Source organism: Macaca mulatta, chromosome 9, assembly GCF_049350105.2.
Source record: "Macaca mulatta isolate MMU2019108-1 chromosome 9, T2T-MMU8v2.0, whole genome shotgun sequence".
Taxonomy (NCBI): domain Eukaryota; kingdom Metazoa; phylum Chordata; class Mammalia; order Primates; family Cercopithecidae; genus Macaca; species Macaca mulatta.
The window spans coordinates 116,069,835-116,080,062 of record NC_133414.1 but is presented as its reverse complement, the minus strand read 5'-3'; the positions used below and the strand labels follow the sequence as shown (position 1 = coordinate 116,080,062).

General features: G+C 45.6%; 1 protein-coding gene across 10 annotated transcripts in view; it reads left to right on the top strand.

Annotated features, from left to right (window-relative positions):
* The first annotated feature begins 2,097 nt into the window (after positions 1–2,097).
* Positions 2,098–10,228, top strand: part of STN1 (STN1 subunit of CST complex) — a 36,933-nt gene continuing 28,802 nt past the window's right edge. For 5 of the 10 annotated variants that reach the window (XR_013397770.1, XR_013397771.1, XR_013397772.1 and 2 more), the window contains exons 1-3: positions 2,110–2,154; positions 2,601–2,795; positions 9,636–9,731. Coding sequence is in view for 6 of the 10 variants with exons in the window: in XM_028853528.2 (XP_028709361.1) it covers positions 2,663–2,795; positions 9,636–9,731 (229 nt within the window). In the remaining 4 variants the exon portion in view is untranslated. 10 annotated transcript variants of the gene reach the window in all.

Genomic DNA, 10,228 nt, shown 5'->3' with positions numbered 1-10,228 from the left:
GCTGGGTTTTGAAATATCTGCTTTGCAGTGTTGCAGAATTCCAGTTGGAGGAGCCCTGCAGTGTTGAGGATTTTAGGAGTCCCTTCATACGTGTCCAGGCGGTGGCTTGGGGAACCTGAAATCTGTGTTGATGGAGACAAAAGGGAAGAGGATCCTCCCAAATTCCTCTAAATGCTTCTGCAGCCTGGAAATTCTGTTCTACATTTCATCTTAGGTTCCAACCTACTCCTTCAGGTTTGGGGCTCAGATCAAAAGGAACACCCCTTAGGAATCCTCCCTTCATTGCAAAAGATGACGTTGGGACATTCTGCTCTGCTTGTACTACCTGGGTGTGGTCCTTCCCAAGGCTGGCAGTAAGTGTGGCGTCCGGAAGGGCTCTTATATCCAACACTCTACTCTGGAGAGCCATGAGCATTATTTCTGAAATCATCTCAGGCTCTGACACCCAATAGTGATTTCCTCCTTTGGGTTTCACGCTGGAGCAGATGTGTACAGTCAGGAAAATGTCACCCAACCTGTCTCTCCCCATCTGGCAGGTCAGCAGGAAGCACCTGTCCTACTGGGTATGTTTTTGTTACAAGGGCCACCCTCCTATAAGAGCAGGTATCTTCTCTCTCTCTCTCTCTCTCTCTCTCTTTGAGGCGGAGTCTCACACTGTCGCCTGGGCTGGAGTGCAATGGCCCAATCTCAGCTCATTGCAACCGCTGTCTCCCAGGTTCACGCGATTCTCCTGCCTCAGCCTCCCGAGTAGCTGGGATTGCAGGCACACACCACCACACTCGGCTAATTTTTGTACTTTTAGTAAAGACAGGGTTGGTTTCCGTATGTTGGCCAGCCTGGTCTTGAACTCCTGACCTTGTGATCTGCCCGCCTCGGCCTCACAAAGGCTTGAGCCACTGCAACCAGCCGGTGTCTTCTCTTATTGAATCTTAAACCCTACATCCCCTACTGTTCATTGCAGTAGAATCTGGGCAACGTATTTTACCAAGGACTCTTTTTTGAGCTTCTTAAATGGCCGGGGAGGTAATTAAATCCCATGGGTCTAATGACACACACATTTTCCATTCTAGCGGCTCCAAGTTCCTTCTCTGATAAATAGTTTAGCAATTATCTCTTTGGCCACTACCTGCCTCCCCCGGGAATGGTCTGCCAGGGTGATCTGTACTCCCCTGCCATTTTCCAGAGTCTCTGTAAATTAGGAAGAATTCCTGATGTCTCGAGTAACGTAGCTCTTTATGGGAGTGGAACGTGGCTCTCTTTCCTCACTTTCAAATAGAAATTCTGGAGACTAAGCACCATCAAGGTAGCCATGATTTACCAAAATGCCAGCTTTTCAAAGTTCTTAAGTGCACAACCTTCCAGACTGTAGACCGAACAAGGGGAAAGGAGACAAAATGTATTGTCATGATTTTGCACGGCTAGTCTCTGGCAGAGTCAAGACCTCACATTCACTTGAGGGCTCAAATTTAGATAGTGACATCTCCAAGTGAAACTACAGAGTCCTAAGTGTGTGTGTCAGGTCACTTGCCAACTGGAAATGAACATTTAAAATATGTCACAATGCACTCGTGGCACGGCTTACTTTTTGTCTGTTTTACATATCAGGTATCAAAAAGAAAAATAGTCTGATCCTGCCCCAACCTCTAGAAGACCCAGGTTCAGGGTCCCGCCACCAGCGGGAGGAGGGGTGAAAAGTGACTAGAAGGGCGGTGTCAGAACTGCAGGAATTTCAAGGTCGGCTCCCAGGCCTCAGCGGTGGAGGCTAGGACGAAGGCGGGGGCTGCAGCGCTGTCTGAGCCAAAAGTACGCCGCGCTGAGGCTGGGTACGGAACGGGGCGGGGCTTCGGCTTGATAGGGCCGAGCGGATGGTTGGGCCGCGGCGGGATGAGGCGGGGCTTCGGGTGGGACGGGGCGGGACTTCGGGAGAGATGGGGAGGAGCCGTGGCGAGGCGCTGCAGAAGAAAGGAAATGCGCTGGCGGGGAGACCGGGGTTGGTCCCCGGCGGGGCCGGGGGCGGGCTCGGGCCGGAACTTCAGAGGCGACCTCAGCCAACTGCTCTTGCGCCGGGCGGGGCCGTCGCCGCCAGCGGCTCGGAGCGCCGGAAGCGCCGAGTTTCAGGGTTCCTGGAGCTACAGGCGGCGGGAGGGGCTGCAAGTGGGTCCATTTTTTTTTGGTATCATTTTTCGTCCTTTTCTTGGCTTATCCCCAAAAGCGGAAAGTTTAGGGCAGAGCGACAATCATACCCATCCACTGTGCCCCAACACGTGCAGGGCTGCGAGGGCGCCCGTTCCTCCCGGGACCCCAAGCGGTTTCTGGTACGCCTATATGGACGTATCTTCCCAGAGTGAAAGTTGATGTTTAGCCATTCCGAAGTTGGTGCTTTGTGGGAAGGAGAACAGCGGGAGAGCCGTAAGGAATGCAGGCGTCTTAACGCGAGGAACGCCTCTTAACACGCCCCGTGACATGGAGTTTGACAGGGCCCTGGATCCCTGCGTTCACCCCTCCTGGAGTCCTGGACGTCCACCTAGGAGCAGCGTCAGGGCCGTGCCACTTTGACCCACGTTAAACGCATTGCATCCTCATTTCTGTGTCCTGTCTAGATGCTTGACTCAGTGATGCAGAACCTTTCAGGGTTAGCTGGAAGCCACAGCCCAGCCTCTTGATGCAGCCTGGATCCAGCCGGTGTGAAGAGGAGACCCCTTCCCTCTTGTGGGGTTTGGATCCTGTGTTTCTAGCCTTTGCAAAACTCTACATCAGGGATATCCTGGACATGAAGGAGTCCCGCCAGGTGCCAGGTATGTGGCTGGCCACCCTGGGATGCCCTGGGCTGCGTCTGCCCCCCTTTCCCAAAGTCTCAGAAAGCTGGGATTAGAGGCTTTTAGGAGAGCCTTCCCTGCTGCAGGCTTTGAAAGTGACCTAGCCTGGGCCTTCGCATGAGTTTGTTTATTTGGAAGGTAAAAAAACAGTCTAAATCTTTTTTTTTTTTTTTTAAGTAGGTGTTTGGGGGAGTAACATTTGTACTGAGGTTTTTACCTCCATTTAGGGTCTTTCATACTTGAAAATGCTCATTTGTTTTTCTTTGGCCCTGCTCCTGTTGGAGAGATCGCTGGGCCAGATATTCTTAGGCCTGGCTCCTTTCCTAAATGTGCCACTTACCTGGCCCGGGCTTGTGACTGACCTTCTGCAAAGTTTGGGTTTCTTTGTAAAAATGGAGCTTAACCCTGTGTAATGGAATCTTTTGATTCCTGATATGTAATGGGGGTTTGTTTTCTTTTGAATTAAGCATAATCAAAATATTATAAACTCCCTGAGAGGAAGGACATCATCTGTCTTGTTCACCTGTGTAATCCCAGGGCTTAGAACAGTGCCTGGCAATATAGTGCACCCTCAAATAGAAATAGCTGTTGAAGCAGAAAGGCATTATACATGTAAAGTGTAAAATTTTTTTTTTGTATTAGAATAGTGGCTACTAGAGATAGGCTTATCATAACTAAAAATATAACAAATGTAGTTTGGGGTGGGTTTAAATAATTCACGTAGCTGTCTAATAATTCACAAATAGTTTGGGGTGGATTTAAATAATTCACGTAGCTGTCTAATAATTCACAAATAGCCACGTGTTTACTGTGCTATTTGAGAAGTTTGGTTAAACTTTCTGTGCTATTTTGAGTGAAGCTTTCCAGTCAAGGGCCTTCTGAATAAAAAACTATGAGTTAGAAGTAGTCAAGAATCTCAAGCATCCACAGTTTTAATGAGATAAGATTTTGTTTGTTTCCAGTTAAATGTACAAATATATTTGGATGACCTTATGCTAATGACTTTTGTACAGATTTTTCGCCACGCCTTTATTTCCTAATTATTGTTGGAAATGGTCTGGTTTTTTCCCTTGGAAGGCAGCCAGCCTCCTCCACAGTTTTCCATTTTCCAGTCTGGTATTCTTCATAGCTCATCTCTTCAGGAAGAAATTAATTCACACCAAATTCTAGGCTTCCTTGCTTAATGATCTTCTGCAGGTGAGAAAACAGGTACCAAGGACATGACGGGCTTAACTCTCCCTGTAGGCAAAAGACTTTATGATGTAATGAAAACAAACCAACAAAAACAGGACCAGTGATCTTTGATTTATCACTGGTGAGAATGTTTCCAAGGTGTTTTAAAAATGAAACCTCGTGGTTAAAGCAGACATCAACTGACAGAGTGGATACTTTTAGACCTGGGGTGCCCAACCCCTGGGGCCACAGACCATTACTGGTACATGGCCAGTTAGGAACTAGGCCGCACAGCAGGAAGTGAGTGGTTGGCCAGTGAGCATTCTACCTGAGCCCCACATCCTGTCACATCAGCAGCGGCATGACATTCTTACAGGAGCGCAAACCTGATTGTGAAGTGCACGTGTGAGGGATCTAGTTGTGCACTCCTTAGGAGAATCTAATGCCTCATGATCTGAGGTGGAATAGTTTCATCCCCAAACCGTTCCCCCAACCCCCATCCTCGGAAAAATTGTCTTCTACAAAACCGGTGTCAGAAAGGTTGGGGACCACTGCTTTAGACCATACCATAGTGTTCTGGGGGGTGCGGAATTCCACTCCTAGGTTTTTGTTTTGTTGTTGTGTCTGGTTTCATTTACTATAAAGACAAAACTTTTGACTACGTGAAATTTAGGATTGTTTAAACAGCAAAGAATATCTTAAACAAAATAACAAAGACAAACCCCAAAAATGATAAAATATGATATGAATGTGTTGTATGATAAAGAATTTCGCTGGCCTTTGCCATTGGTTCCTGAAGGGTAACATCTAAATTATTATAGTTTCTTGAGTGACAGGAGCATCATCATTATTCATCGTGGCCTCTCTAACCACACTTGAATTTATGCGAATCAGTTGGTTCATGCTGGATCCCTAGATAGTTTGGGATGGGGGCTGTCTATGCCCAAAAGACCAGCTGTTTGATTAGAGAGTTGGGGTTTTGAGCTAGATCATATCAGTCTGACTCTTTGGGAGGGGAGTGGGGCTGGAGATTGAGTTCAGTTATGTGGTCAGTAATTCAGTTAATTGTGCCTACCTTATGAGACCTCAGTAAAAACTCTGGACACTGAGGGTCAGATGAGCTTCCCTAGCTGATAATCACGTGTTGGTGTATCAGGAGGTGATGTGTCGAGGACACAGAAATGCCCTGCCCTGGGCTTTTCTTCGTTTGGCTGGCCCTGATTTGTATCCTTCATGGATAAAACTATAATCATAAGTATAGCACCTTTCTGAGGCCTGTGAGTCATTCAAGTGAATTATCAAACCTGAGGGAGTATTGGGGACCCCCTAATTTATAACCAGTTGGTCAGAAGTACAGATATCCTGAGGACCCTCACAAAATTTGGGACTCATAACTTAAGTGAGGGCAGTATTGTGGGGGACTGTGCCCTTCACCTGTGAAATTTAACCTAACTTTGAGTAGTTACCATCAGAATTGTATTGCAAAATGATTGCAAAATGTCAGCTCCCCAAAATTTGAATTTAGAGTTAAACTAAGAAAAATACTGTGAAATTTGATTGTGGTGGTATTTAGATTTGTGGATTTTTTTTGTTTTTTGTTTTGGCATTAAAAAAAAGTAGCCCAGGTACAGTGGCTCATGCCTGTAATCCCAGCACTTTGGGAGGCCAAGGCGGGAGGATCACTTGAGCCCAGAGTTCAAGACTAGCCTGGGCAACAAAGTGAGACCTCGTGTCTAATTTTTGAAAAGCAGTACCAAGGCTACAGTAAGCTGTGATTATACCACTGCCTTCCAGCCTGGGCAATAGAGCAAGACCCTGTCTAAAAAAAAAAATGTATTTTTAATAATAGCTGATAACATACAGAAGTCATATTTCTTGTTTTAAATATCTCTGTGTCAGACTTTAATGATGGATTAAATAATAGTGACTTGTTTATTTAAATCGTCATATAATACTTATCCTATTCTAGTGGGTACAATGAAGTGGAAATAATATATCTGTAAGAATTATATTAAATCTGGTTGAAAAAGATTATCTTAGGTGTTTTAATGCTGTCAAACATAAATAACATAGCATCAATTAAATAACAGCAATTAAACTAAAAAGAGAGCAATCAAAAGTACTTTTAAAAAGAGAAAACAGTCAAATGTCTTGCTGTGGTTGCAGACGTTCAGGGTTGGCTGCTTGAAATCTGAATCAACCTGCCTGTGACCCTAGATCCCTGAACCCTTATAGCTCGACCCTCCTCCTTCTTGGGGGCCTGATGATCCAGGGGATCCTCTGATGCTTTTAGGCCTCTGTGGGCTGCATGTGGAACAGCAGGAACACAAGGGCCACTTGGGAAAGGCTGGAACATAAACTCTGTTATCTAGTATTTGTTACTGTTTTCTTTTCTTAGTTCATTGAGCTTTCTCTCAGTTGACAGAGCAGCCGTCCAATTTTCTTGAGCTCTCTTCTTATAGAAGATTGCTTTGATAGAAGAAAATGGCTCTCTAATTCTTTTTTCCATGTCTTCAGTCGTCTTCTTGTAGATGCTGTGCATCTGATACGTGTAGTTCATGTTTCTATATACTTGAAGAAGTTTCTTCTTTCTAAGCAGTGTATTTCCTCCTCAGTTGCTTTTCTCTGAGTTTTAAAATTCAAACTGTCTGTTAAATTCTTCTGATCTTTTTCTCCATTGTTCTGTGATGCTTTTAAGATTTTTTTTTTTTTTTTTTTTTTTTTTTTTGCATCAACCGCTTGGAACTGGAAAGATTTTGTCGCATCTTCATCTTGAGTGACCGTGTCTGTCCTTAAAGGCAAGTCATTGTTGTCAGTCTGTGAGGTGAAAATTCACAGGACCCACTTTTCTGTCCTTTTTCAAGAAAGTCTACTGTGTCCACAAGTGAAGACCTGTTCAGATTTTTATTAAGTGTTGCCACACACAAAGTTTGTAGCATTGGATGACTGGCCTCCATCAGAGGTGACTTGAGGACTTCATTGGCTTGTGCCGTTAGCCCAGTCTTCTCAATGCCTTTCCCATAGACTTCAACCCAGGAAGAATACCTTTTGTTCCACTCTTTTCCCCATCTGAAAGTGTTTTTGCTCTTTATTAAAACCATGACAGTGGTACATGCTAGGATCTCCTTGGAGACCCAAAGAATCCTGGGACTTTCAGACATCACCAGCAGAGCATCCTGCTGCTTCTCGACCAATTGGAAAGACATTTTGGTGGCGGACAGCTGGCCCTCTGTGGGTCCAAAGCGCTCTGCTTTCTGCCTGTGATTGCCTTTGTGCTGTGGGCCACAACAAACCCTGTGGAGTGTCTATCTCTAATACAAACAAGTACTTGGCAGCCAGGATAGATCATCACATAGGCCAGGGGAGGGAGAGGCCAGCCCTGTTCTATAAAACAGTTCTCTCTAACTTTACTCTGCTCAGTGTACAAATAGTGATACAGAGCATTTGGGGAGGCAGAAAGGGCTGAGTGCAGCCAGAGATCAGCCTGGAGCTCAGGCCACCTGGCCCTGCAGCAAACCTAGACCACCAAAGCAGCACCATGCCTCAGCCCTGCTCTGCACACAGGCATTCCAAGGCAGATTGGTGGGGCGTATGGCGGTAGAGTTGGCATCCCTGGGTGAGGTTCATTTTCCTGGTTTAAAGTTTGCTTCTGCCGTAAGGAAGCCTGCCCTTGACTACACAGGACACAGGGATCTCCCTTCTCTGCAGGCTCCCTGTCCTTTTGCATTTGGTCAGTGCAGGCAGGCAGGGGCAGAGGACTGAAGATCTCATCAGTGGTGGTATGGAAAAGACTAGGTTTCAATTGTGAAAACTTGGGAGAAGCCGGTTGGAACTGGCTACATCTTAGAATTTTATGGCCTTGGTGCGGTGGCTCACACCTGTAATTCTAGTGCTTTGGGAGGCCGAGAGTTTGAGTCCAGCATGGGCAACAGAGAGAGACCCCCACCTCCATAAAAATGTTTAAAAATTAGTTGGGCTCCTGCTTGAGACCAGGAGTTGAGACTGCAGTAGGCTGTGATTATGCCACTCGGGCAACAGACTGAGACCCAATCTTTAAAAAAATCACAAGCAAAAACATGGATTTTCAGTGGAACCACTTTGTCTCCATTCAATTCAAGTTTTCCTGGATGGGGGTGACTCTCTTTTGGGGGTGACACAGTGACCCAGGCTCCTTCCCTCCTTGTTCCTGCCATCTTCAGCTCATGCCTGCAAGGTTGAGCTGAAAGGTTATCTTTAGAAGCATGCCTCTGTGGAGGGAGGGGGTCTGGCTTGTGGCTAAATTTGCCACCTCTTATTTCTTAAAACCACATCTCACTCCCCTAGTATCTCTCTGTAACTGAGGCTTAGAGGCTCCTTGTCCATTCTTTGGACTCTTCCTCAGTCCCTTTGTCTACAAGGGAAACAACCATCAGCAGAGGCCAGTCTGGGCGTTCTAAGGGGCATCGGGATTCAGGCCACAGGTCCCCCCATGAATGGAGAGAATAGAGGCTGTGACTAGGCTTCATGGTGAGGAGAAGAATGGCCAAATGCCTGAGGTGATCATTGTTTCTTAGTTTAGAATTCATGTATTTATTTCAAAAAGGACTTGACCGAGCGTGGTGGCTCCCAGCACTTTGAGACACCAAGGCAGGAGGATCGCTTGAGGCCAGGAGTTCAAGACCAGCCTGGGCAACAAAGTGAGATGCCCATGTCTAATTTAAAAAAAGAAAAAGGACATCACCACATAAAAGTTTATAACCTGTTTCTGAAAGTAAAGAATTTAGCCATCATGGGGGTGGGGGGAAGAGGCAGGAAAAGAGATTGGACAGGACTCTTTAGTTGCAGGTGACAGGAACACAGTGCACGCAGCTTAAGGTGAAGCAGGGAGCTCAGGTCAGGTTATTGAGGGACAGGCAGAAGGGAAACCCTGCAGGAGCCTGGACAGCCCTGGGACCATCAGGGACTCCCTGCTCTGAGCAGCCCCTCTGTGTCCTGGCCCCACGCCAGAAGAAAGCCTCTGGGTATCAGTGGGTAGGTTCCCTCTCAGCTTTCTCCGCTGGCAGGAAGTTGCCTGCCGCCATCTGTAGCCTAGGTTTTGAAAACAGAGTTATAAAAAGAGAAGTTTTGGAGTTGTAACCTGGCCCCAAAGGGTAGTGTTTTGTAATCTACTTACTGTCTTTTTTTTAAAAAAATGCTATTGCCAGTTCAAAGAAATGGCAGCTGATTTCTTAGAAAAGCACTTGTTTAAAAAAAAAAAACAAAAAAACAAATAAGCCTTTCTCATGGTTTCCTCTCGCTTTCCTTCTTCTAGTTGCTTCAAATATAGTCCTGTGTTTGGTCCCCCACTATAATGACTGTTTTCAGGCCCCTTGTGAGCATTCTGCACAGAGGGGTATTCACCAAATCTAGTGGGACAGCACTGGTTTTCTCCCGTCTGCACTAGTACAAGCTTTAATGTCAAGCTTTCTACTTAGGACCTGTGAGGAAAAGACATTGGAATTTCTTGGGGCATTGTCATTTGTCAAGGACTGATTCTTAAGTCTAGAATTTCAGCAAACAGCATGGCATTGATTTTTTTTTACACCCCTTGCCCCCTACAAGTTAACATTTAATGAAGCAGAAAATGTGATCATGCATTATGTTGACTTTGCTTTTTTTAAATTTTAGGTGTATTTTTGTATAATGGACATCCAATAAAACAGGTAGATGTCTTGGGAACCGTCGTTGGAGTGAGAGAAAGAGATGCTTTCTACAGTTATGGAGGTAAGAACAATTGTGTCTGAAATGAAGTTGATGTAGAAGGCTGACCCTTCTGGGCTGAAAGTTGGATTTTAGCAGCCCCAGCCGTTTAGAGTAGCTGGGGACCCTCACTAAGGGCATGTACTTTCTCTATGGGGTACCCCTTATAGCCCCAGACATGGGCTAAGAATAAAATGAGGCAACGGATAGGAATGATACTGATGAATTCAGTGAGGTGACAGCTGCTGAGGCACTAGGACGTGGAAGAATTAAAATACAGCCCCCTAGGAGCACCGATGGACAGGGCGCAGGGGGGCGGGTACCTGATGCCCAAGGGTATATCTGTAAATAGCAAAGGGTGGTAATATATGGTTATGTGGATCACTTTAAAAAGCAACGACCAGATTAATGTTAAAGTAGATTCTTTAACAACACAGGAAGGTGTGAAAAATAATTTTAAAATCTTTATATCTAGAACAGTTAACAAAAAGCCTTTTGATACTCAAAGGGATAAATATCCA